Raw genomic sequence first — 27,353 nt, forward strand, 5'->3', positions numbered from 1 at the left:
ATGAGCCAGCGTTGGTTTTGCTGCTTGCTCACAGCTCCAGGCGTCCCACCCGTTCCACGTGCAGTTCAGTGGGCCTTGGGGGAAGGTTCAAATTCCCTTATAAAAAGATCCTTCCAGAGGCCACCTGCCCCCACTGCTTGGCTGGCAAAGCATTTCCCCCACTGCAGCTTGGGCAAGGCTCTGCTCCAGCACCTCCGAGCCCCTGCAATACAGCACAAAGACACCCCAGCCCGGCGGGCAGGTGGAGACTCACAGAGCCAACGGTCTGAGACCACCCGGATGAAGTACTGCGGGGGCAGCGGCTCGAATACCGGCACGAAGAAGGTGATGAGATGCTCGTCCTGGGCATACTTGGCTTTCAGCAGGAAGTACTCGTGGTGCAGAATCACTTCACTGTCCACATCCTCCACCAGGATCCAGAAGGCTTCAGACGAGCCGTGCACCTGGACAAGACAGCAGCAAGCTTTGCAGCACAGAACCCAGATCTCGCCCGTTCTGACCCGCCCTGCGCTGGGGAGGCCAGCCACAGACAAGCTTTGCCACACATGCCCCTGCCCACACACCCGCAGCTAGAGCTCTTCCAGAGCAACATTGCTCCCCAGGTGCCGTCCCACCGCACACCTGGATGTTCACAGATTCCCAGGCCAGAAGGGACCATTGTGCTCTGCCAGTCTGAGCCTCTGGATAGCACAGGCCAGAGACCGGCCCCACAATTCCCAAAGCAGAGCCGTATTAAATCTTCCTTCCCCAGGTAGGGACTTATCGGCTGTGATGAAGTCACCCCTTAACCTTCTCTCCAGCTAAATGGATGGTTTTCCAATCTGCCATCAAGCTGCCGCCCTCCCTGTGACCTGGTCAGCCAGGACTGCGTGTCTCTGGGGGCATCTCTCACCTTCTCATCCCACTGGAAGTCCGGGGTGATGGTCAGCTCCACTTTCAGGGTGGACCTGGTGATAGGCTGGAGATGGACAGACAGCTCCAGCTTTGGGAACAGATGAACGTACTTGTGGATCGTCTTGCCCATCTTCGGCATCCGAATGAGCTCCCCTGTAATGCAGGACACAAATGTTATGGGCAGCCCTGGGGGGAAGAGAACGGGCAAGCAGATGGACCCACAAGCTCAGTGCTTCTCCAATTCAAGGGCATCCTCAAGGAGAAGCAGCTGTTTCACATCGGGAGCATCGTGATCCGAGGGCACCCGTTCCCACAGCAATGCCCTCAGGCCAAACCCATTCCCTGGATGTTATATGTATTGTGGTAGCACCAATGGGGCCTCATCCAGCCCCCAATGTGCTAGGCACTGTACAAACAAAAGGCTGTTCGGTGCCCTGAGGAGCTTTACAGTCGATGTATAAGATCCAGCAACAAGTGCATCCATCTGGTCCCAGGGAAAGGCTAAGGACACAGAAGCCTGGCAATGACCTAACAGAGACAGAACCTAGGGGTAAGTTGTAGTAGAAAGAAGGCCTGAGACGTAAGGTCTTGTATCAAAGGCCTGAGCTAAAGTAGGGGTCAAAGCTTAGCTGCTCTAAAGCAAAGTTAAGTTGTGAGCAAGAGGCAGGTCCTGCTCACAGAATCTGGCAAACACAGGGCTGCTATTGCAGAAACACCCATTCCCGAGCAGTGCTAGGTACAAGAAGCCACACGCAAACACATTCCAAAAGGGGGGTACCAGAACACCCCGATACTAACACATTCCCCTGAGATAACAGGAACATGCTAACCTATCTTAAAGGTTAGGTCAGGATGACAGCATGAAGGACAGAGCTGTTCTGAGTAAACCAACAGGTACAAGGTGATGGGTGGCACTCAGATACGCCAGAGAGGCGGTACGGAACTGGTTTGTCTCGGCGTATAAAGCAGGGTCTCACAAGGAGTGTCTTCGGCCAGCCGAGGGGATAGTGGAAAGTCCCGCTAACTGTGCTGTGTCCACTGTCAGGGGAATACACGCACTGAAGTATAAGGCCCCAATGCTGAGCTTCGTCGATAATCAACCTGTCCAAGTTCCTTCCCTACGAACGGAGTCTGCGCTTACTGGGCAGTGTAACTGAGCCTGCTGTCTGGCCGGAGAGAACACACCCGCAGCCAACATCTGACCACACGGGTGACCTGGGAAGTAGGCGAGCTGCCCTCTGTCACACTCCCCTGACATCCTTTGCTCTGGGAGGATATGGAGCTGGCAAGCAAAAGCCACCCTCCCACTGCCTTCTCCAGAGCTGCCCTGCCCGTGGGGAAAAGCAAAGGGAGAGCGATGAAAGCTGTGAGTGGCTCAAATGCAGGGACCCCCTTGGTACAGACGCCCCCCTTCCCATACCGATTTCATTGTGGTTCAGGTCATAGAGACGTTCAAATGGGAAGTTCTTCTTCTCAATTTTCTTCACCACCTCCTCAGGCAGTTTCCTGAACTGGCGCAGGGGACACATGGACTGCCACCTATGGGGGCGAGCGGGGCGCCGGAGTTAGCAAGGGGATAGCCAGCGCCATCGGGATAGGCGTGCGCGTACGTCCCCCCACCGGGAAAGACGCCAGCCGTTTCAACTGTGCCATTACAAGCACCCATACCCCACCACAGCTCATGTTTCCCCCCTACTCGGGTACGGCCGTCATTCCCATGAGCCCAGAGACTGTGCTCCTCCATTCCCTACAATCAGAGCCCCCCGACAGCACGTCCACATTCATGGGACGCGGAATTCAGGCTCCAAGAGCCCCGGGATACGACACACTAGACACCACTTTCTCTGGCTGAGAGACAATCTCTGCAGGTGCATCCATGCCAACTGCACAGAGGGCAGCCGGCATCCAGGCTGTCCCAGGAATTAAGGTTACTCTCTCGTCCCTCATCACTCACTGGTCTGTAGAGAACTCAGTATGGTTCCCGTCAATGTTCCTGCACTCACGATCCTCCCACTTGCCACCAGCCTCTCTGGTCAGAGCACCGGGAGGTCAGCGGTGCCCCCAGGGCAGATCAGACACCTGGCCTGGTTACAGGCGGTAAGCCTGCGGCACGTCAGAAATCAGAGCGCCACGGAGCCGTCACTTACATCCGCTTGTCAATCATCTTGCAGAGGTTCAGAGTCTTGTCGGTGAGCTGTGCCCAGCCCCGGTTCAGGACAATCTCAAAGATCGCACGCATCAGCCGCCCAGCAGACTGCCAGGGACACAAGAAAGCTGTCAGAGCCCTGGGGATCAGTGTGCTTAACAGCCACTGGGGGACCAGGCTTTGGGGATTTCCAGTTCACAACTAACTGCCCTGCTCCTACCCCAATCTGAGAAACGGCTCCTCCTGCCCACCAACTCCACCATCCAGCCACACGACCGGCAATCCTTGGGCCATCTATAGCCAGCAACTTGGTATGTGTTAAGGTTACTTAATCTGTCAATATTTCAGATTCAAGATCTGTTGCAGAGTTAAGACCCGGAGGTCGCGTCTCTCCAAAATAAATTAGCTTTCGCCTGCAGTAATTTTCATGTATTCATTTATTAATGAGCAGAGCATGGCGAGTTCGAAGAGGGCCACCACCCAGCTGACAGGAATTAGCCCCCCTTACAAATTCACAGCCCTCTTAACCATCAAAGCAATTAACCCTCCCAGCCCCCGAGGAGCAGGCATTATCCCCACCTTGCAAATAAGGGCACTGGGGCAGAGAGAGGGTCATTCCGAGACAGTGGCCGATTTTCTACCCACGGAAGTTCCTACTCACCTGGGTGACGTACACCATGTCTGCCATCAGAGCAAACCCTTCCAGCTTCAGCTGGGAGATAAAGGCCTGCAGGAGCACATTGATCTACAGACGGCAAGAACAGGAGTTAGAGCAAAGCCTTAACGGGGTATCAGCTGAGAGCCTCCCATCTTTGGGGAAGAGGGGTGGGAGGGAAGGAAGAGCTCCTAGCTGGTCAGGGCTCGCAACAGTACTGGGGGAGTTACTGAGTTCCTTCCCACCCCCCAGTGCAGGAAAGTAGTCCAGCCTGACCCAATCAGCCCAATCATTCTTGAAGCATCTGTCTGTGTGTGGCTCTGTTTTCAAGCAACCCATGCTCCTGTCCAGGACACTGCACAAAGGGAAGGGAGGCAGGGCAACAGGATCAAACATTCCCTAAACCACAGAACAGAAGCAGGGAGTGGTTCAGTGCCACAGTGCTCTCCTCTCACACAGAGCCAAGGAGGGCGGGCAGAGGGGCGGCTCACCTTGGCACTGGGCTCCTCAATGCTCTCCTTCACTGGAATTGGGACTCGCTCCAGCAGCTTCTGGAGCTCCAGCTTCTCTTCCTGCAGGGAGAGAAGGGGTGGGAGGTGAAGCCAGCTTGGGTTATCGCATACAATCCCTCTGAACCAGGGAAACAACAACCTGGCACTCCTCCAGGGTACAGGAGAGAAGATCCTGGGAGCACCTCTCCTGCATCAGCATGCACCCTCCCGGCCAGCCCCCGAGCCATACCTCCCGCACAGTGATGTTCTTGAACTCAGAGGACAGGGAGAAGACCCGGAAAAGCTCGATTTCACTCAAGGTGGGCTTCAGGAGCTGGTTGTAGGTTTGCACAGTCTCATTGGTGATGTAGTAGTGGCTGGCAATGCGGCCCAGCTCAGTCACCTGGAGGAGGGAGGGAGGGAGGAAGGAGTAACTCCAGTTTGTGGTGGTGGAGTGAGACCCTCTGGCTGATCAGGGGGCTGAGCCAGGCAGAAAGGAGCGGCCTGGAGCTCGCTGGAAGATGCGTAATGAAGCTGGCAAGCACAAAGGCTCCTGACATGTGGAGCAGAGTCCCTGAGGAGCCAGGAATCCATCAGGGAGAACATTAATCTTGTCAGGGACACAGATCCCTCCCTCAGCCCCAGCCTCTCTACTTCCATCTCCAAAGCAGAGGAAACCCAGGCCGCGATGGCAATTTGCTCAACAAGGAGGCAGCAGCGTGCATGAGGATACCGACATTTGGAGCTACTTCAACCCACCCCTTCCGTCTCTTCAGATCAGTGACTCCCTAGAGCTCCAGGCTGGAAGGCAGCAGCCGCTATGCTCCCCAAACACCCGCTGTGGCTGATCTATAGCCACCTTTAGGAGGCAGCTCACACCCTTCTCCCCATCTGGCTTCAGTGAGTCCCCACCCTTCCCCTGCCTCACCTGGAAGTTCCCCGTCTTCTTATCGTACTTCACAAGATTGTTCTTGTCTAGCATCAGTGCTGCAGTGTGAACCAAATCCAGCCGGCGCTGGTCCAGCAAGGGGTCTCCCTTCAGGTCATCGTGAGAGAGCCCATAGAGCGATGGGGAGCGCAGCATTCGGATGTACAGGTAGGCGTAGCCCAGCCAGTTCACTGCATCCTACAGACAGACACCGAGAACCAGGGATATTTCAGCTGAGTGGGCACACTACTGTCCCTGAAGCAGGAAGTTATGGAGACCATTGGTTCAAGGCCCAAAACTTACCATGATGTGACCCCGCCTAGATCAAGTAACTGGGGGGGCAGTTTTAAAGTCTGAGGCCTCATGAAACATCAGAACTAGAAAAAACTGGAAGCGGAGAAGAGGCAGCTCCTACCCCTGGCAGACTGTCATAACTGACCTTAACCTGCACCCTCCTGAGTACAAGCCACTTTCCTGCACTCCTCCTGTCTTAGGGTTAGAGGCCATTATCTGCAGAACCATCAAAGTGCAAAATAAACGCTCCCTATCCTCAGAGCTGGGCGCCCCACATTCACGTGCCAGAGAGTGCTCATCTCAGACACCCTGGCCAGCAAAACCACGCTGCAATGTAAAGAGATTCCAGCCAAGAAAGCTAGCCATAAGCAGGGGAATACTGTGAAGACGAAGCGGCGATCCAGAAACGGACAGATCACAGTTTAATGTAAATGCCTTCAGGGCGAATACATTTTTCTAAGCGCCTATCCTGGACCAGGGAGCAAAAATCATTTCACTCGCTGCCTCAGGACACTATTCTCTCCCCAGCTCAGGCACCAACTGGAAGCCAAAGGTCATGAAATAGCCAAAATGCTTCACTTACAGATGATTTCGATTTACACACAAACCCCAGTCCTACGCTGGATTGAATGTGTGCTCCATCCCTTTTACAATCTGCACATCTATATCAAGCACCATGCCCTTTTCAGTGATGGGGCTGGGTTTTCTGCTACCCCTATCGACAGTACTAGAAGGCACATGGAGATGCAAAAGATTGTCCAGGGCAGGCCAGTGTGTTCTGTGCCTTTCCGAGCAGTCTGTCCAGCAAGCCACCAGGAATGGCCACAGAAGACAGGACACCCTTCTCTCCGCCAGGCCCAGGGTTCAGGTGTGTTGTGAACATTTCAATACAAAGGTGCAATTGGGGGGTGGGAGGGATGACGCAACCAGACTCTCACCTTTGCGTTCTGGACATTCCCCAGCACCACCTCTGCATTCAGCATATCTGGCAGCTTCGACACCATCTGACTCTCGATAGGGAGCTGCTGGTTGAGTAGGGAAAGGTAATACTGCAGCTCTCCGTGCGACGTGATGAGAATCCCCTCGCCCTTTGTGTCGTACTGGGGTCTCCCAGCACGGCCAAGCATCTAGGATAAATAAAAGGCTTAATTAGATGCAGAGAAGAGCTTTCAGCCTAGCCAACAGCAAAACATTTCCCTAACTGCAGTGCCACAAGCCAGTCAGTGCTCAGCTACCCACGACAGAGCGGGAGGTGTACATGGTGCGGGGGGGTCATTCTTCTGTCCTCACTCCTACCAGCACACTTATTCTGGGGTTCAGCTCAAACAGTCAAGACAGTCCAGCCGGGGGTGGTTGGCTATGGGGGAGGCTACGTTTTAGTCACAGGTACTTTTTTAGTAAAAATCATGGATAAAAATTCACAATCTGTGACCTGTCCATGATTTTTACTATACACCCGACTACAATTTTTTTTTGGGGGGGGGGGGGGAAGAAAGGGGGGCACCTTGGGAGGACAGCTCGGGGGGTGCCACGGGCAGGCTCCCTACCTAGCTCCTAGGGAAGCAGCAACCTGTCGCTCTGCCCCAAGCCCTGGTTCTGCAGCTCCCATTGGCCAATGAGAGCTGCAGGGGTGGTGCCTGCGAGCGGAGGCAGCACATGGAGCTAGGAGCTGAGGGAGGGGGGTTGCTGTTGCCCTTCTGGGGAGCCCCCCCCAGGAAAGCACCACCCTGCATCCCAATCCCCAACCCTGAGCACCCCCACACCCAAACTCCTGCTACTGGGGGGCAGGGGAGCCCAATACTGCCCCAGCAGCAGCCAGCGTGCCTGGTGCAGGGGCTGTCCGAGCTTCTCAGGTGGCTCCCGGGCTACGTGCCCCGGCCACTGAAGCAGGCACGGAGATCAAAAGTCACGGAATCCGTGACCTCCATGACCAACACGGACCCTTAGCTATGGGAAGCGGTGGCAGCTGTGGCTGATCACATGGGAGGACTCAGGAGGCAGATTCCAATAGGAGAGGAACCTGCTCGGGATGGTCAGAGCAGCTTTACCACTAGGACTTTACCTGCAGGATGTCCAGAGCACCCAGCTCCGTCCAGCGGCCCTTCTCCGGGCTGTACACCTGTGTCCCTTTGATGATGACCGTGTGCGCGGGAAGGTTCACACCCCAGGCCAGCGTCGCTGTGGAGACCAGAACCTGGAGCAGAAACACAGCGGGCCTGGTTCGCTCGCTCGTTCCCACAGGAAACCCCAGCAGATACTGGCTCTTGCTCCAACAGGACCAGTGTGCCAGAAAGTCTCCTTCCACGCACCCAGAGCTCAGTGGAGAGGACCCCAGCCTGGGAGACTTGAGGCCTATCCCCAGATCTGCCACGGGCTGCCTGACCTTGGGTGAGTCAGGCCGGTCACAGTTCTGAGCAACTGAACTGATATGCCCCTTCCACAGTCCAGCCAAGAGCACCCTGGAGGTTTCCAGCTCCCCAGCACTGCCTTTCTGCGTGGAGACCCGCAACTCTCTTCATTCTGACCAGGTACTTCCAGACTCCACAGCTCCCTGCCTCAGCGTCCCAGCAGAGATACTGACAAGGGCACCGGCTTTCTCTTCAGAGCCGGTAAAAAGGTACCACACAGCACTTCCTGTGCAAGCCTACTTTACTCTTCAAATGAAAAGCACTCCAGAGAAACATGATCAAAGAACCCACACACATGGTACTAAGCTTACCAGGGTTCATCTCAACCCGCACATGAATTCTGGCAGGAGCAGTCCTTCAGCCCCCACCCGAGGGATTCCGTGGGGTTACCAGTTCATCACAGCTTCAGCTCAGAACAAGCACACCCAGACAGAGTTAGTCCCCCCCACTTTATACCGTTCAGGGGTCTTTGAGCTGGAGTGTCCAGGAGTAGGTCATTCGTAGACAATGGGTTTTCTTGAAGAATCTACACTCCTGTGAGACTCAGCCACGCTGAGCTAACCCCAGGTGAAGACAGCACGAGGCGGATGGAAGAATTCTTCTGCTGGCCTAGCTAGCCTTTGAGGAGGTGGGTTAAGTACCGCGATGGGAGAACCTCTCCCAGAGGTGGTGGTATTGTCTACACTGAAGCACTACAACTGGGCCCCTGGAGTGTTCCTAATGTAGACAAGCTCCCAGGGAAGTTCATTCAGGATATCGTAAGGCATGTGTTGCCATCTATCACAGCACTCCCTCTTATTTATACTGCAGTAGCACCGAGGAGCCCATGTCATGGGCCAGGACTCCATTGTGCTGGACACTGCCCCAACCCAGGGCAAATACTCTCCCTGCCCCAGAGAAGTCACAAGTCTAAGGGCAATTACCCTTTCCAGCCCTTAGATTCTCCAGCTGTAAAATAGGACCTCAGTCTCACTGCCCCCAAAGTTCTTTACAAAGTGGGGGTAAAGGGACAATGTTATCCTGTGCTCAGCAGAACCCTGCTCTTCCCACAACAGGACATCTTCCCTACAAAGCCACTGCATCCTTGCGGGCAGCAGGCAGGGCTAACTACCACAACTGCATCACTCACGCATCACGCCACAGGGAGAAACGGAGTACCAGGACATGAATACGGTTCAGATCAAAGTCACAGACAGGTCGCAGGCAATAAACAAAAATCTGCCAGCTCCAGCCCCCACCGCCGTGGCTGAAGCAGAAGTAGTCACAGAGGTTCGTTAAAGTCAGGAACTAGTCCTAAATGATCCTCCATTACAGTAACCAAGGTGGAAGCCCACAGGCTGCTGGTGAGAGCGCCAGCTAAAGGGATATCCGAGAGCATGGATACCCATCTAAGCTTAGAGGAAAGGCTTCCTTCCCCTATCCTAGCCATGCCCCTGTTCACTGACCCATTCGCTACCTGGGTTGGAGCCTAGACCTGTGACCAGAGAGAACCCTGTCTGTGTGCCTCGAGCCTCACAGTGAGTCCTAGCTTCATTAAGACATGACAATCAACAGACTTGCACTTCTAGTCTCCGGGTGGAGCATCCCAACACATGCTGAAGCAGCCATCACTTAAAGCAGTGCGCACGTGTCTCACAGGGACCATCCCGGCCTGAGCTGAACACACATGCTCCGCTGGGAGCAATAATCACACTCACCTGAATGTGCTTGTCAGCAAACAGATCCTCCACCAGCGTTCGGTCTACTCTGCTCATCCCAGCATGGTGAATAGCAAAGCCGTATGGCAATAGGTCCTTCAGCTCTAGATTCTGCAGCAAAGGGACAACTAATTACAGTCAGACTCTTTAGAGAGCGACTCCACAGTTCACACCGCAGGCCAGGACAAATCCTGGAGGGCAAACCAGGGAAGGGATTCCTCTGAGCCTGAGCTCCTGAGCATTAACAAGCGCTGGTCTCTCACGCTGCCATGAAACCAGCACCCCCACAGGGAACAAGGACACAGGTCCCACTGTTCCTACTGAGAAGATTTTGGTTGAATGCTGTGAGTGAGTGTAGAGACAAGAGGGAGAGAAACCTCGATTCTAGGGAAACGTGGCAAGCTTATGACGTGAGCCGCAGTATTTTTGTCCCCCCCAAGTCTGTTAGGCTGTCACACCACACCGGCCAGGCTATAGGCAGATACCTTGCACTGCTCAGCTTCTGTCCTCAGGACCTCTGTAGAGGCTGAGCCCTCGCGAAGGAAGAGGCCCAGTGTATCTTTCTCCAGACACATGTCCCTGATGGCTCGAGCTGTCTTCCCTGTCTCCTTCCTGGAGTGAACGAACACCAGCACCTGTCAAACGTACCACACAGCACTGTTATCGGCGCGCGGGGGAGGCCATGGCAGCTGCAGCTGGCAAGAGTTCTCCCCCAGCCCATTCCCTGTGCTCAGGAAAGCGAGGTGACTATGGCGCAAAAGCATGGCCTAGAAGACACACTGGGGCATGGTGCTGATGCAGCAGGTCTGGGCTGGAGCTGCTGGCCTGGTAATGGGAGCACCACAAGAGAAAACCGTTTAATGCTGGAAGAGGAGAGACGCTTGGCTCTGGAAGGGACTGTGGGCTCAGTGAGCTGGCTCAGGAGGGAGCTCCAGCCAACTCTGACCAGAGAGGTTGGGGTGAGGCACAGCCACGTGGGAAGAACGGAAGTGCTCATGCTGGATGGTCAGCAGGGGGAGAAATAGCAGTTTGGGGTTACATATCCCTGCCTCAGCTGCTAGTAGCCAGCACAGATCTACACTTCTATCCACAGACAGAGAGTGCAGCAGTTCTGGAGCTGGGAGCAGAACCCACGGGACAAATGTAAAGAGAAAAAGCTTATCACCAGTGCACCATAACCAAGAGGCTTAAATGCACCAGCAAGTAAAACACCAGCAGAACGTCAGGCCTACCTGGTTCTTCCCAGCATGCTCCATAATCTTCTCGTAGACAATCTCATTCATGATCTGGAAGCGCTTGATTGCTTTCTTCTCTGTGATTCCCACATAGGTCTGCTCCAGGGGCACTGGGCGAAAGCTGCAATGAGAAGCAGGTAGCATGAACTGGCTGGAATGGCACCTCCACGCTATGGATTTCTGCCACAGATCAGATGGTTTCTATTCAAGAATTACCGTGCAGATCCCTTTGCAAGCTTCAATATAGCCCCTTCACAGAGACTCCATGCTAAATACCCTCCTGTTCTAGCCCAACACAAAGGTTCAGTGAGTCACGTTCTGGCCAAGCACTGCCTCCTTGTTTTAGTTCTATGGCAGCAGTATTCAACGGTCACTTGAGTCCATTCCCTGGAGGCACGTCCTCAGATATGGATGAAACTTTGCAAGCCACCTCAGAGCCATTCAAAGCTTACCCCAAAAAGCTTCTGCAGCAGATTGGGGTGGAGAATCCCTTTTCTTCACCTCCAAGCTTATGTTCTGAACCCAGGTATGAATATAACTAAGGCTAAGATTATGTCACGGAATCCGTGACTTCCAGAGACCTCCATGACATTTTCCACTTCAGTCCTGGGGCGGTGGGGCTGCAGCTGTCAGCTGGCTGGAGGACCCCGCAGCTCCCAACCGTGGGCCCAGAAACTCCAAGCCGTTGCCGGCTCCTGAGGGACCCTGGAGCCCAAACCACCCATTTTGTCAGTTATTTTTAGGAAGTCAGGGACAGGTCACAAGCTTCTGTAAATTTTTGTTTGTTGCCTGTGACCTGTCCCTGACTTTCCCTAAAAATAACCATAACAAAATCTTAAGGTTAAGTATAACGAGTAGTCACACCACCTCAGGAAAACACCCCTAGGGTGCATTTCAGGGATGCGATCCTGGACCTACAGAGTCTAAACGGATCTCCCTAGAAGCCACAAGCTCATCCCGTGGCCAGTTAAACCAGGCTGGATGCCCAATGAAACCCTGGCACCACCAACTTATTTACGATTACTTTTTAAACCACCTCCCCATAAAGATCTCACCAAAGATCCTGGCTGCTTCCCCAACTGGATTATAAAAGGCCCTTCCCAACCTTTCCCGCACCTGTTATCAAAGTAGAATAAGCCTTTGACAGGGTCCACTCTCAGGAACGTAGCTACATCCTCATAGTTTGGGAGAGTGGCACTCAGGCCAACAAGCCTCACATCCTCCTGGGTCATCTCAATGTTGCGGATGGCTCTAGCGACCAAGGACTCCAAGACAGGGCCCCGGTCGTCATGCAGTAGGTGGATCTCATCCTAGAGGAAAAAAGTGGTGGGAAGAGGTTGACTTCCAAGGGGAAAGGCTTGACTCACTTCTTTGCTGCATGTCTGGTTCATTCATATTCCCTGCTGGAACTGCATGGCTGGGCTTGCATAGGTTTAAACACCCACCCATCCACCACTCCCAGATGAAGTCTCACATCAATTATGGCCTCCTCAGAGACCGCAGAGACCCTGACATAACCCCTGCTGCTGAGGTGCCACGAGGCACTTCTCGAAGTGCAGTCACAGCCAGCGTCACCATCTTTCAGGGCACTTGGGGAGACATTACTGCTACTCACCAGGATAATGAGGCGCACCAGCTGGGTATAGGTGCGCTCCCCTCCCTTGCGAGTGATGATGTCCCACTTCTCGGGGGTGCAGACGATGATCTGGGTAGCATTGATTTCTTCCTTACACAACTGATGGTCTCCAGTCAGCTCGGCCACATTGATGCCATAAGTGGCCAGGCGCTAGGAAAAACCAAGTATGGTTAGGCTGGATGAGAGCCCAGCGCATGTGAGGAGACCGCAAAATGAAAGGGCCTAAGCAGCAGCTTTGGGAAAATCGCATGCATAATTGCATACCTCTCCCAAGACTACAAATAGGGTTTTCCGCACCATGGCATTAAGCAAGACACAGATTCTTCCTCTATGGTGCTGAATCACAAAGCTTGGAATGGAGGCATCAGGCCCAAGGGAACAGGGAATACCAGGCACAATACCCTCTCCTCCCAAGGCTTGATACCCTTTAATGCTAGAGCTGAGCTGGGGCCCTTCTGAGTACAGACCTCACAGGGGCAAAGCTCCAAGTCCTTGCTCCACTCCCCCTCCCCCGCAGGACTAGACCGGAGTCATTCCATTACCTTCCCAAAGCTGCCCACCATCTCCTGCACCAGAGACCTCATAGGGGCAATGTAGATGATCTTGAAGTCGTCCACGTTGATGGTTCCATCCATGTTGATGTGCTTCCCGATCTCGCGTAGCATGCACATCAGAGCGACATTGGTCTTCCCCGCACCCTGGGAGACAGAATACATCTCTGTAGTCACACCCTACACACCGTTGTAATAATCTCTGTATAAACTGCGCCTTGTAAGGTATCAATTTAAAAAAAAAAACCTCATAATTTGTTAATCAGTATTGGCCTGGTAAAACGTGTGTGCAACATAATATGTGAAGTTATAAGAAAGTTATAAGATTCCCCTGAAAGGCGTTCACAACACACGTTCCAAACCCCAAAGCCCTGCCCAAAAAGACATTGACAAACAGGTCTGTCCTAAACAAAGGAGATGTGCTCTGCTTAATTTGCATTTAAGCAGGAAACTGTCATCAAGCAGGAAGGGAAGACAAAGGAAGTTCAACCAGTGGGGGGGGGGGAGAGACAGCAGGGAACATCCCTCCACTAGACACTTTGGCTCCTGTCTCAGCTGGAAATGGTTTTCCAAGAGAGGGACTGAAATGACAAGGAGAGACCCCGCAGACACCCCCCTCTCCCTCCCTATCACATTCACTGAGCCTGAAGAGACAAGGGAAGCAGGCGTTGGACTATGGGGGAGGGTTTGGTCAGTAATCTGCCGGAGCGCATGGTAAGAAACTTTGCTTGAATCTAATCTGGTTTGTTAAGTTAGGTATTAGTAAATATCTTGCCTTTATTTTTCTTGTAACCATTTCTGACTTTTATGCCTCATTATTTGTACTCACTTAAAATTTACCTCTTTGTATTAAATAAACTTGTTTTACTGTTTTAGCTAATCCAGTGTGTTTTAAGTTAAACTATCTGAATAACTTTGACAGAAGAAGCCGCCATATGATTCCTTTAAAAAAACTACATATTTAATATATTTGTACTAACCAGGAGAGCGCTGGGAAGCACAGGACATACATTTCTAGTGGAAACTCTAGGACTGGGGGAGTGTTGGGGTCACCCTGCAATATAACCAAGGCTGGTGAGAGTCAGGCTGTGGCTTGCATGCTGGAAGGCTGTTGATGAGCAGCCAAGAAGGAGCTACAGCAGCAAGGCATTGTAAGGCACCCAAGGTTGCAGGACAGGGGATAACACAGCCCTCCACCGGTCTGGATTACACCCTGGTACATACACTGAATCAGCCCCATCAAATCCACAGCCTCCTCACAGAAGCCAAAGACAGATTCCCCTCTAAGAATGAGCCAGTCCCCCCGCTAAGATGACGTAAAACTACTCAAGATAGTTCCAAAGTCCAAAGTAGACTGTGAAGAGCTACAAAAGGATCTCTCAAAACTGGGTGACTGGGCAACAAAATGGCAGATGAAATTCAATGTTGATAAACGCAAAGTAATGCACATTGGAAAACATAATCCCAACTATACATATAAAATGATGGGGTCTAAATTAGCTGTTATCACTCAAGAGAGAGATCTTGGAGTCATTGTGGAGAGTTCTCTGGAAACATCCACTCAATGTGCAGCAGCCGTCAAAAAAGAAAACAGAATGTTGGGAATCATTAAGAAAGGGATAGATAAGAAGACAGAAAATATGTTGCCTCTATATAAATCCATGGTACGCCCACATCTTGAATACTGTGTGCAGATGTGGTCACCCCATCTCAAAAGAGATATACTGGAATTGGAAAAGGTTCAGAAAAGGGCAACAAAAATGATTAGGGGTATGGAATGGCTTCCGTATGAGGAGAGATTAATAAGACTGGAACTTTTCAGCTTGGAAAAGAGACGACTAAGGGGGGATATTATAGAGGTCTATAAAATCATGACTGGTGTGGAGAAAGTAAATAAGGAAGTGTATTTACTCCTTCTCATAACACAAGAACTAGGGGTCACCAAATGAAATTAATAGGGAGTAGTTTAAAACAAACAAAAGGAAGTCTTTCTTCACACAACACACAGTCAACCTGTGGAACTCTTTGCCAGAGGATGTTGTGAAGGCCAAGACTATAACAGGGTTCAAAAAAGAACTAGGTACGTTCATGGAGGACAGGTCCACCAATGGCTATTAGCCTGGATGGGCAGGGATGGTGTCCCGAGCCTCTGTTTGCCAGAAGCTGGGATTGGGAGACAGTGGATGGATCACTTGATGATTCCTTGTTCTGTTCATTCCCTCTGGGGCACCTGGTATTGGCCACTGTCGGAAGACAGGACACTGGGCTAGATGGACATTTGGTCTGACCCAGTGGCCGTTCTTATGTTCTAAGAGAGTTGGGCTACAACTCAAAGTCTGTGCTAAACAGGTGGGGCTGGAGGCTCTGAATATCTATGAGGTGGCCTCATGGGACAGGAGATAGCTTGCCCGGATCCTTACCGTGGGAGCACAGAGTAGCAGGTTCTCATCAGTCTCAAGCGCAGCACGGTAGAGTTTGCTCTGAATCCGGTTCAGTGTTTTGAACCCCTCAAACCCAGCTTGGGCATATTTGGGCAGTTTGTCCACAGAAACCAGTTGCTGAAAAGGTGAAACATAATTAACATCAAAGATCAGGCCCTCTATTGTGCAGCAAGCAGGGCACTCTGTGGTCTATAAGAGAGACCCCTTGGGGAATGGCAGTTAGCTTCTTTGTCTCTCTCAGTGTGGCTGGGATATGCTTTGTGCATAGCAGTCCCAGCAGGCAGTAAGAGATCAGATGGGGCCCATTAGACCAAAGCATTTGGTCTGGGGGCTCCAACTGTTGATCTGCAATCTCACCCATCACTCTGGGCAGTGACCAGCAATGCAATCAACTAGCATAGAGGATTCTAACTCTTTGGGCCAACACTACCGATCCCCCAGACTGCACCCTCTTGTGTACCGGGCAGTTCCCACCGCGGGTCAGAGTTCACAGGGGAGCTCCGACTGCCAGTGTGGGGCAGCCCAACTGCAAAGCAGCCATTGCAGTATGTACCACAACAATCCATAACCCTGTACAACCAGCAATGACTCCTCACCACATGGGTTTGAGTTGTCTCCATTTTACAGCTTGGAAAACTGACGAAGTCCAAGTGACTCATCCAGCCAGAACTGGAACCCAACCATGACTATGGCCCATGCTCATTTGCTCAGTCCGGCAGACCAGCTTGCAACCGACAGAGGTGCAGCAACAGCGCCCCCAGACCCAGCACAGCAGCACCTATGCTAGGTGCACATCCCAGGCATTAGAAACCAATGGATCAGGAGCCATTTTTGGTCACATGAAATCTCAGGTAAGCAGAGCTTAACACTCAGGCTCCCTAAGGGTCATGTGTCGGAAGGGGCCCAAGTCCTGCTGGCCCCAGGGCGCGTTGTGGAGATGCTCCCTCAACACCTAAGTTGCTCGCTGCAAACAAGAAGTGCCACAAAGCTGGCGGGTTTCTGTGGGGGTGGGGAAGAAGGGACGCTGGGTAATCCAACCATGCCCACCACTGACCGAAAGGGAACAGAGTCACCTACCTCTTCGGAGCCGAAGGGCTTTGGCTTCAGGGCAGGAACATGCACCTCCTCATAGCCTTTGCGCTGCCTGCGGAACGAGCCGTCAGGCAGCTGGCAACGCTTGTTGGCCATGAAATGGCTGCCCTGGGCAAACACCAGATCTTCCAGGTCCAACACCTGGCGCGGGGCCAGCGCCTGGAAAAAACCAGAAGGGGCATCAGAGAAAGAATGGGAGGGGCCCAGATTTGAAGGGGAAGCATGGCAACTGCTCCCTCCAGCCTGCAAGTCTGCTTTCCCAGGCAGATCAGGAGCTTAACCTTTCACACCCCACCCGCAGGCAGCTAGATCAGGGTGTCTTCTGCACCCACCTGTCCCTATTTAACAGCCCCCTTGCACTCATTCAGCCCCTCATCTAGCAGTTCCTCGAGCATCCAAAGAACAGATGCCTTAAGGGACACACCTCTCCACCCTGATCCAGATCCATGGTTTCCAGGTCTGTGTCCATCCGGGACTGGCGCACACGTTCCCTGCGAGAGCGTTCCTCCTGGATGGCAAAGAGAGAGGGCAGGTTAAAACACTGTGCAGACACCTCTCAGTGGGGAACAGCAGCTGCTGTGCCCCACTCCGCACACTAGCGCCTGCTACTGCCCCACTGCGATAGCTGACTGGTGAGGCAGCTCCACAGGCTGGGAGTCCCTCTAAGCACAGCCATCCATTCAACCAGAGCCACCTACTGATGGGTCACTGGAAACCACCACCACCAGGGCCAGAAACATCACCTGTCCCCCAGGGGAACATACTGGAACTGACCCTGTGCAGACGGGCATAAGAACAGGCCGGGTCCAGGCACAGGAAACATTCATTAGAAGGACAACTGCAGCATGGAGCGGACCCAGGGAGCTAACGAGCCATGCTTAGCACTACAGTGAAGAGGACTCAGGATCAGACCCTGGTCTAGATATCTCAGCTCCCTCAGAGCACAGAGGAGGTCATGCTCAAAGCCTCCATAACCCCTTCCAATTATTGATGAGCGGATCCGACATGCTCCAAAGGGAGTTTCATCTCAGAGGACCCCGTAACACAAGCAGTCGCAATGCTCTGCACCCAAAGCTGGATCTGGCTAATATGAAGAGAGGATGCATGGTCAGTCTACAACCATCATCACATCAAACCTCTATGCTGTGACCCAGGCAGGCCGTCACCCGCCCATCCTTTCAATTTAGTGATCACAGTGAAATGTGTGTGTGACATGCATGCAAAGTGCTACTGCAATGGTGTCAGCTCAGATGCAACAAGGACCTTATGGGCCTCTCTCCGCTCTTCTTACCCGAATCAGATCTTCCTTCTCCGTCTCATGCAGCTGATACAGAAATTTTGACAGCTCGGGATCAGATTCCATCTTCCCCATGATCCTCTCCTTCTCGGCTTCACTTTGTGCACTAGCCAGCAGCGTACAGTACAGGACTGGAGGGAGAAAGAGGGTGAGAGAAGGCCGCTACAAGCACAACCGGAGCAGAACACAGGCAAAGAACCAGGGTCACAGCACTCCAGGTTAACGAGGTGCTCAGTACTCACTCATCATTCGGTGCTGCCTCAGCACCTTAATGAAGTCAAAGGTGTTAAAGCCCAGGAGCAGGACAAGCTGGTTTTCACACTCCCTGTCATCGCCGGCAGTCTGGGAAAAGAAGGGACAGAAAGAAGCTGGTTAGATCTGCTGCCCTGCTTCGCCATGGGAGAGGGCAGGGGACCCAAACTCCCACTGCATAGCAGGTGCAGCCCAACTGCACAGCAAATACCAGCTACCCGCCAGACTTACACCTGAGATCCCCCATGTAACAATCAAGACTCTAAGCAGATATCTCACCAACACTGGCAAGAGTCTAACCAACCTCTTCCCACCTTCCTAAAGAGGCCCCTATGGGCAGGACACCTGGGTCATCTATGCTGGTGCAGTTTACAGGCTTTTAAGCCTCATAAATACTGTAGATGAAGGGCTGGAACCCGAGATGTGCTGGGCACCCTAATTCCAACTGAAGTCAAAGGGAGTGAGGAGCAGGGCCATGGTTAGCATGGGGAACACCACACCAGAGTTGGCCTCCCAAAAGATGTTTCTGAAAAAGCAGTAACTGTCACCCAAGAGAAGGGCTGCCCATGCGTTAAACCCGGTCCTCACAGCAGAGGAGGGACGGGGTGGGTGTATCCTCAGGGGAAAAGAGGCACAGTAGCAAACTGTTTGGTTGTATTAACATTTTAATATGGAAGAATAGGTTCAAATTGTAAAGAACTGCCCAGGCAGCTTCCTGTCTTCCAGCCAAGCAGGCCCTGAGTCTGGAACCTTCTCCACCCAGAGGCAGGATAATTGGCCACATACCTTTAAGATCTCTAGCACCTCATCTGCTTTCTTCTGGGACACAATGGCATCATCGTAGAAGCGGCTCAGCTGCCGCTGAAGCCAAAAGGCATCAATGTCTCGGGGATGCAAGTCTCGCTTCTTGGAGCTCATCAGCTCCCCTGACGCCACCAGCTGAAAGACAGTCAGTGTCTCCTTACGGCCTTCCTTCGCCCGCGCAGGACTGAGTCCCCAGGAAAGGCACAGACAGCCCTTTGGGTAACCAAAAGCGCACCCAGTATTGCCCCATCCCCCATGGCCATCATGTACATGAGCAAAGCCCTGGCAGCAGCAATCACTTGTGCTATTCCAGTCCCAGAGGGGCACTCGTTTTGGCTCTGTAACTGTGCAGCTCATCAAAGGGGGGGAAAGCCTTCTCCAGTGCAAATACCGGTTTCCGACAGAAAACGTTAGGTCCTGCCCAAAGAGAAGGCTTTGAAACCAAATAAGTCATTGTGAGACCTTCAAAGAACAAAGATTTTGTTAATCACACTCTCACCACCGGCCAGGAAGAGGAGACCTGCGCATGAAGTCATCCCATTAGCAGGGCTCTGGGGAGAAGGGGATAAAAATCCCTGACAAGAAAAAAAAAACTTGGTTCTTTTTCCTGCTTGGACTCTAAAGGGGAAGAAGCATAAACAAAAGAGCCCCAGCTGTTTTACCAGGGTAGACCAGAATCTATCTGGTCTATAAGTCCAGCCGGGAGCCCTCCACTAGATCTGTCACACTAGTGTCTGCTATCACCATTAGGAATGAAGTCCCCAAAGCTTTAATACAGCCACCAACTTCAAGCCAACCCTCCAGCGATAGGAAAGTGGCCTTTCGCCTCCCCCCTGGGAACTCACATTGGCTGAGAGGGTGCAGCGGACAACGGCTTCGTCCCCTTCCATGTCATCATCAGACGCCTCATCCCGTACTTCACCATACACGTCCTCATCACCTTCCTGTTGGAACACACAGCTCCTGTTAATAGCTCTCTCCCAAGGAAACCTCATGGAGAAGCTCTCTAGCTCCCCCCTACACCTTGGGCAGGAATACTGGAAATGCCATCCCTACCGAGAACCGGCAGCACTGGTCCTTCCTCCAGCAGCAGAAAAATCATACTGTGGTTAAGGCAGAAGATCACACGACTTTGGGCAAGTCCTGTCATCCCATGCCTCAGTCTCCCCATTTATAAGATAGCATCGTATCAGGGATGGTGCTCCTTGTACTGGAAGCTCAGTAGAAGTGAGCATTATTATTGTAGTCTGGCATCTTGCTTTCAGTTGTGGCCAACACCAGATGCAGCCTAAGTCAGTAGAAAAAATAATGCACCACGCCAGTTGGGCACCCCTAAATTATGGGAGTGAGGGAAGATCTTTGTGACCCCATGCAACAATCATCTATAGCCTAAAGCAGGAAGAGGGACAGTTCCTTACAGATGCCATCCTAGCCCCGTGTCAGGTCCCTTGTTCAGGCTGAACTCATTAGGGTGTACAAGTCGTTTCAATCCTTTCCCACCTCAAGACCTTCAAAAATAAGCGCTACCAATGACTCAGAGGTTCCTGCATTGTTCCACCTTAGGAACCAGCCAAAGCAATTCTTTTCAGACCCTCACTCAGGAAAGTGTTACAGAAGAGCAAGTACATTAAATAGCCCCAAGCGGCTCACATTTAGAAAAGGCATTGCAGGAAACAGGAAGTCAGAGAGATAGCAAGTTTCGATCTGAAAGGGACTGGTGAGGAGGTCAGGAAGTCTGATAGCTGATCAAAACCAAGCAGGTGGCCTATGGGCCAAGCCACAGAATTCATACACATTTCTGTGAAAGGCAGTACAGCTTAATACAGTAATTTACAAAGCCTTCCAGTGCCAGGAAGCAGGGTCTAATCTTCCGGCCTGGCTCGGCCTTGCTGGCCAACATGGCTGAGATTGATCCAAACTCTAGCTCCCTGCGTACCCAAGCCCTGTTCACAACCAGCAGCACAAAGAGTGACAGTTCAGCCACCACCTTAGAAGCGTCTGATCACTTACCTCTTCATCAGACTCAAACTGCACATTCACGCCGTACGTCTCATCAATGTTATCATCTGCAAAGGGGGACAGAGTTAGAAGGGTGCAACCAAGCTCAACCCAGTTATCCTCGTTTTGCAAGAGCATCAGCACCAGCTAAAGCATGGAGAGCACACCCAGGGAAAGGCCAGAACACGGATACGTTCCCACTAGAGGCTAAGCAGAGAACATACCACTCGATTTGAGTCAAAAGACTCAACATTATTCACAGATGTCTCTGGCTTAGGCTAGCGTGTAGCCCTTCGTCTCCAAGTGCAATAACTATTTACCACCAATATCCAAAGAAACATTTTTCAAGCCCCGTCTCAGTTTGAAACACTTTCTAGCCTCCCTGCATACAGTCACTGTGCCCCGTTTGTGCACCAGCTATTGAAACACGACATGCTGACAACCCGTATACTGTGCTCTGTGAGATAATACACGAGAGCAGTCCAGGCACAAGCTCGAGGGTGATCCCTACCCATGTTCTGGATCTCCTTGTCACCACCATAGTCTGTGATCTTCTTGCCCAAGTTCACCAGCACATGGTAGCGGGTGTCGTCCGTCTGTCCTAACAGCAAATCGATTTCCTTCCGCCTCTCTTTGTCTCGCAGCTTCTCATTCTTCAATACAGCCAAGACCTCATCAGCTGCTCCACAGAGAATGTCACGTGGCTGCAGAAGAAATGAGAACAGCTGCAACACACCTGATTTGGGGGATACTCCATATACCTGACTGTGCATTTCCCGACAGGGATAAGCACTGCCACTGCTCAGCTGTTGAACTAGAAGACTGGTTCACATTTATGAACTAAATGCTTCCAGCTTTCTGCCTACAAAAATTATCTGGAAGCATTCCCCTCCGAAAACACTGCAGCACTGTGCCAGCACATGAGAAACAGCAACGGCCACGACACTGCTCAGAAGTTAGATCCCACCTTACAGTAAGGGCAGTCACTCCAGGTAGCTCAGGGGATGTGTCTAGTATCTCAGATGAAGAGCTTTAGCACCCACAAGTTGTTATACATCTCACTAGCTTGCAACAGAAGCGTTTGCTGTCTAGGATCCAAAGACCAGCTTATTGTCTGATCTGAGCTACAGCTCTGCCAGCTATTTGCCTCGCACACACACTAGGGGTTCTGACAACTGCACTCAGCTGATGTGCCTTCACATCACAAGCAGTTAGAGCAATGATACCCACACAGGTCCATGCACATCCTTACCTGGTCCCCAAGGGCTGCCTGAATGAAACTTAGCAGCACCTCATAGGTCTCCCGGGTCTCCTTGGTTTTGGGTTTGTAGATGATTCCCACCATCTCGTCAATGCCCTCAGAGAGCAGCGTATAACCCTTCATTTTGTTGATATCATGCCTGTCCTCATCACGCTTCCTCCTCCTAGAAAGTAGGGAAAGGAAATCATCACACAATTCAATCAGCAGATGAAGCTGCTTCTCCAAATTATGCCAATCCTTCTGGCTGGGAAAAGACGATGGACAAGCAACCCTCAAATGAAAAAAGAAAAGGAGTACTTGTGGCACCTTAGAGACTAACCAATTTATTTGAGCATAAGTTTTCGGATGAAGTGAGCTGTAGCTCACGAAAGCTTATGCTCAAATAAATTGGTTAGTCTCTAAGGTGCCACAAGTCCTCCTTTTCTTTTTGCGAATACAGACTAACACGGGTGTTACTCTGAAACCTCAGGTGAAACATTTTCTGTCCCCACATTTGACTTTAAACCCGTCAACATGCAGTAAAAGTCACCAATCACCCGTTACGTATCCAATAAAGGACCATCATTCTAATCAGGGGTCATTTACCTTTCATTGAAGACAACAGATAGTTTAGGTGCAATTGTTAAGGTGGTGTTGGACGTTTTAAAACTGAAAAGAAATGTGTTCACTAGGTTTGCTTGCATTTTTTTAAAAATAAAAAAACATTTTTTATTTGGATTTAACCATCAGCTGCAGTATTTGTAACTTCTATACTGAAATACTAGGCTAGTGCAAAAGACACCAAATGGTCAGTTTCCCTATCAATTGCCATTGTCTAAGCAGAAACAAATTAGAAAGTAAGCACTTGGCATAAATGGTGGCAGTTTTTGGTTTTTTTTTAATAATTCAAGCTATCAGTATCTCAAGAACTTTTTTTAAATGTGATTTTTTAAAAAGCCTGATACATTTGAAGGGATACTATTTTCTAGCCATGACACAAGTTACTTTCATTTGTTTCAAGTTCAATAAAAATTCTCTCTGCCTGGCCAATTCACATGGAACTCTTCTTCTCCACAGCAGCACATGACTGCAGTGCTCGGATTAAATCCTTATGCGAGAAAATTAACTCAGCATTAAGTCTGATGCAATTACGATCTTAAAGTCATGGAATTTTGAGTTGAGGTTCCTCAAGGCAACCTTCACTGCTCCTTCCCGCATTCGTGCAGCGTAACAGAATCTTTCTCTATAGGGTTACGCCATCTGTACTATCATGTGCATATCTAAGGTTTATAGAATAAGTTGCAAGTAAAACAAATCAAGAGTATACAGCTGAACTTACATAAGAAGCAATATTGAGGAGGGCTGTGAACAGGTATCACTTTAAGAGCACAGGCTTTAAGAGTTTTCCTAGATAACTGCATGATAATTAAGGTTAAGATTTTGCCATGGTTATTTTCAGTAAAAGCCAGACAGGTCACAGGCAATAAACAAAAATTCAAGGAAGCCCAGTGACCTGTCCATGACTTTTACTGAACGTAACTGGGAGAGATGGGATTGATAGCTCCAGACCCTGCTGCAGGTGCTGAAGCCAAAGAAGTCACGGAGGTTCATTAAAGTCACAGAATCCATGACCTCCATGATTAAATTCTATCCTTAATGATAATCTCTGAAACTCAGGCAGTGGGGAAATACTTTAAATTCCCAGGGCTAGATCCCACACGAGCTTTTCAGCACAAGACTCCTGAATACCATTCTGCAGTCAGGATGCTCTCATTCAGTGCTCTGTGCCCATTTAGTCTCTTAGAACCCCAAGCTTCGAAAGACCAATTCATGCGTAACCCACTCACTTTGCTCGTCTCTCTTCCTGCATCTGGGGTTTGGTTCTTTGAGCCTTGTCACCCATTCGAGTGCCCTCCAGCTTCCCAACCAAGGACAGCACCTCCCCTGTAGGCTCATCTCTGCGGGTCCTGTCGATCAAGGAGCGATCAGCTTGAAGTACGAGGTTAGAGTTCTGGATCACAGCACAATAGAACAGGTAAGAGGTGTGAAAAAACCAATGCAACAATCTCTATAACCCCAGCCAGGCCAGTAGTAAGTTTCATTATTGCCAGTGGCCCATCCCAAACAAATTCCCACACATCATCCTCATTACTGTAGCACCTAGGAGACCTAGTCATGAGCCCAGACCACATGGTGCTAGGCACCATACAAACAGAACAAAAAAGACAATCTCTGCTCCCAAAAGTTTACAATCCAAGTAGAAAACTAGAGACAACAAATGGCTACAGATGGCAGAGCACAAGGAAACAATATATTGGCGATCAACAGTGGTTTCAGCACACTAACAGCTGTTAAGCTTTTTGTAGGCCTTACTGCAAAGGGCAGTTTTGAGAAGGGATCTGAAGGAAGATAATGAGATACCTTTGCAAATATTTACAGGGAGTGTCATAACGGGGAGGGGCAATACAGGGAAAGCATGAAGATGCTTGTCCGAAAATTTAACAAGTGGATGGTAGCAGCAGCCAATCGGAGGCAGGAGTCATCAGCTCAAGAGCAAATGAGAGATAAGTAAGGTGGGAATTGACCATGAAGAGTCTTGAAAGTAAGTGAAGACAAGTAGCTTATGTTTGATACAATAAAAGGGCACAGGTACCAACTTTCCAATGTACAGGGGTGGAGGGACCCCCACCCCTCCCCCAAGGCCACACCCCCACTGCCTCTTCCCGCCCCTCCCACACACCCAGCCCCAGAGTACCCACCGAGTCAGCGCCTATGATAAAGGGGGACCCAGCGAGGGAAGCAAAGAAAGGGGTGACATGATCAAAGTGACGGGCTAGGGACATTATCTTTGCAGCAGTATTCTGAACGGATATGAGTGGGGCAAGACTGCAGTGGTCCAGGCCAGAAAGAAGGACGTTGCAATAATCAAGATGCAAGATGAGCGCTTGGACAAGAGTTTTAGCCGTGTGAAGAGAGAAGTAAGAAAGGCCACGTTGTGGGGATATTGCGCAGGATCTAGGATGCAACGGAAGGAAAGGAACACCACACAGCAATCAGAGACAGAATTTCAATGAGCTCAGGGATGAAAGGGATACAGGGCAGTAGCTGGAGAGGGAAGCCGGGTGACGGGTAAGTTGGTTTTATAAATTCAGAGGACGAAACGCAATGCTAACGCCCCATGGCTGCGAGCACACAGCAGTCGGGCAATGTGAAGCGACGATTCCCACAGCCACCGTGCTCCTCCCCGCCCCCCCTGCATACAGCGGAGCCTAACGCGGGCCAGGCGCCAGCCCCCTGCGTGCGGCCAGAGCCACCCTGCAACCCAGCGCCTCCGGGACCGTGTTTCAAGGATGCGAAAACTCCCTCTCCCCGTCTGTACGGTGGGACGGGGACCGCAATGTTACAGCACGGCTACGGCCTGTAGAAAGCGTTCACAGGTTCCAGTCGGTGCTTCCTTCCTGCAAGGAAAAGGGAGGGGGAGGGGGAGGGGGCCGCCCCCCCCCTCCGCGGCCGGCTGCTCCCCTTCCCCGGGCCCCCTCGGGCGGCGGCGGCCCCCCCCGGCCACGCACCCGGGCCCCCCCCAGCGCTCCCGCCCCGGCGGCCCCGCCCACTCACCGCCTTGTACTCGTACTGCAGGCTCCGCGCAGTCACATCCGCCATGGCGCCGCCTCACCCGCCCGGACCCCGGGGCCGCGGCCCAAACTGAACCAGGTCGCCGCGCCGCGCCGCACGCACTTCCGGCCGGCAAGTCCTTCCGGGGCGCAGCGGAAGTGCCCTGCCGCGGACCCTGCCCAGACGTCAGCGCGTCCCCCTGGCACGCTGGAGCGCGCGGCGGCGTTGCCTAGCGACCGGCCCCCTCGCGTGGCGGCGCTCGCCGGGCAGGGAACGCGCCCGGCCTGCGCCAGGGGCCGGGCCCAGCTCTGCGAGCCCGGCCACCGAGCCCGAAGCAGCCGCCTTTCTGGGCGGGGAGGTGTCAGGAATCTGCCCCGGCCTGTCCCAGCGGGCTGGGGCCGAGGTCGCGGGGCTCCCGCCCATCCTGCGAGCCCGGGGGGCGGGGCTCCCAGCCGGTATAGCCCGGGGGGCGGGGCTCCCAGCCGGTGTAGCCCGGGGGGCGGGGCTCCCTCCCATCCTGCGAGCCCAGGGGGCGGGGCTCCCAGCCAGTATAGCCCGGGGGGCGGGGCTCCCAGCAGATATAGCCTGGGGGGCGGGGCTCCCTCCCATCCTGCGAGCCCGGGGGGCGGGGCTCCCAGCCAGTATAGCCCGGGGGGCGGGGCTCCCAGCCGGTATAGCCCAGGGGGCGGGGCTCCCAGCAGATATAGCCTGGGGGGCGGGGCTCCCTCCCATCCTGCAGACCCGGGGGGCGGGGCTCCCAGCCGGTGTAGCCCAGGGGGCGGGGCTCCCAGCAGATATAGCCTGGGGGGAGGGGCTCCCTCCCATCCTGCGAGCCCAGGGGGCGGGTCTCCCAGCCGCTATAGCCCGGGGGGCGGGGATCCCAGCCAGCGTGACCTAGGGGTGTGGGGCTCCGTCCCATCCTGCAGGCCCCGGAGGCAGGGCTTCCAGCTGGTATGAGCCTGAGCCACGCTATTGTGTGAAGCATCAGTGTTGTGTTTTGCTCTGATCTTTCTCCCAAAGGGTGGGGTGCGTTCTCTGTTGTGGTCACTTCAGGCTTGGAGCATTGTCCAGGATGGTGAGTCACCCTCAGGTGTGCAGAGCCAGGAGCTCTGGCTGTAGGGTCTGACGCTTTGGCAGGAGCACGTGAACCCCACCTCTGCTACTTCTTGGTGGATTTTTTTCTCTTCCAATACGAGGAAGTTGGTGAATGAAGCACAACAGCGAAATGAAAAGCCTGGTCGTGGGCTAAAGCCAGGGACCGTGCGGGTAGCAGTTCAGACTGAAGCAGGGATAACTTGCAATAGTGCTCAGGATTAGCTGGCACAGGGCTGATGATGGCACGCAGTCCAGGTCCTTTCAGCTCCTTTCTTGGCCCCTCACAGTCACAGCTCCAGACAACAGCTGGGCCACTGATATCCCAGGTTTGCTCCCCATCTTTATCCTGATGCTGCTTGATGAGGCCTAGGTACACATTCTGTTTACTCTGTTTATTCCTGCCCAAGGCATGGGCATCATCTAATTTTGTCTTTCCCTCTAGGCTCTGATGATGGCCATTACCAGCAAAGAATAAATATCCTGGGCCATGTGGGTTCTGCGCTGGGGAGTTATACCACTGTTTGAATCCTGGCATGGGTGACACAAGAAGTAGGCACCCAGGAACTAGAAGGGTTGACTGGGTTGTG

At 52.4% G+C, this 27,353-nt stretch overlaps 1 protein-coding gene across 1 annotated transcript in view; it reads right to left on the reverse strand.

Moving 5' to 3' along the window:
- Nucleotides 1-25,810, reverse strand: part of SNRNP200 (small nuclear ribonucleoprotein U5 subunit 200) — a 38,206-nt gene extending 12,396 nt beyond the window's left edge. The window contains exons 1-28 of the mRNA XM_084615017.1: nucleotides 25,675-25,810; nucleotides 23,907-24,070; nucleotides 22,072-22,243; nucleotides 21,331-21,523; nucleotides 20,832-20,887; nucleotides 19,667-19,765; nucleotides 18,804-18,956; nucleotides 18,008-18,107; nucleotides 17,760-17,896; nucleotides 16,893-16,976; nucleotides 16,454-16,627; nucleotides 15,356-15,493; nucleotides 12,927-13,082; nucleotides 12,364-12,534; nucleotides 11,865-12,058; nucleotides 10,746-10,869; nucleotides 9,999-10,148; nucleotides 9,514-9,624; nucleotides 7,471-7,602; nucleotides 6,347-6,535; nucleotides 5,115-5,312; nucleotides 4,437-4,589; nucleotides 4,187-4,267; nucleotides 3,702-3,785; nucleotides 3,042-3,148; nucleotides 2,315-2,433; nucleotides 893-1,047; nucleotides 254-443 (exon numbers count right to left, since the gene is read on the reverse strand). Of these exons, the coding sequence (XP_084471143.1) occupies nucleotides 254-443; nucleotides 893-1,047; nucleotides 2,315-2,433; nucleotides 3,042-3,148; nucleotides 3,702-3,785; nucleotides 4,187-4,267; nucleotides 4,437-4,589; nucleotides 5,115-5,312; nucleotides 6,347-6,535; nucleotides 7,471-7,602; nucleotides 9,514-9,624; nucleotides 9,999-10,148; nucleotides 10,746-10,869; nucleotides 11,865-12,058; nucleotides 12,364-12,534; nucleotides 12,927-13,082; nucleotides 15,356-15,493; nucleotides 16,454-16,627; nucleotides 16,893-16,976; nucleotides 17,760-17,896; nucleotides 18,008-18,107; nucleotides 18,804-18,956; nucleotides 19,667-19,765; nucleotides 20,832-20,887; nucleotides 21,331-21,523; nucleotides 22,072-22,243; nucleotides 23,907-24,070; nucleotides 25,675-25,719 (3,829 nt within the window). The 5' untranslated portion in view covers nucleotides 25,720-25,810. The remainder of the gene's footprint in view (nucleotides 1-253; nucleotides 444-892; nucleotides 1,048-2,314; nucleotides 2,434-3,041; nucleotides 3,149-3,701; nucleotides 3,786-4,186; nucleotides 4,268-4,436; nucleotides 4,590-5,114; nucleotides 5,313-6,346; nucleotides 6,536-7,470; nucleotides 7,603-9,513; nucleotides 9,625-9,998; nucleotides 10,149-10,745; nucleotides 10,870-11,864; nucleotides 12,059-12,363; nucleotides 12,535-12,926; nucleotides 13,083-15,355; nucleotides 15,494-16,453; nucleotides 16,628-16,892; nucleotides 16,977-17,759; nucleotides 17,897-18,007; nucleotides 18,108-18,803; nucleotides 18,957-19,666; nucleotides 19,766-20,831; nucleotides 20,888-21,330; nucleotides 21,524-22,071; nucleotides 22,244-23,906; nucleotides 24,071-25,674) is intronic.
- Nucleotides 25,811-27,353: the final 1,543 nt, after the last annotated feature.

The sequence above is a fragment of the Lepidochelys olivacea genome (genome assembly GCF_965140295.1).
Source record: "Lepidochelys olivacea isolate rLepOli2 genome assembly, chromosome: 26".
Lineage (NCBI taxonomy): Eukaryota > Metazoa > Chordata > Testudines > Cheloniidae > Lepidochelys > Lepidochelys olivacea.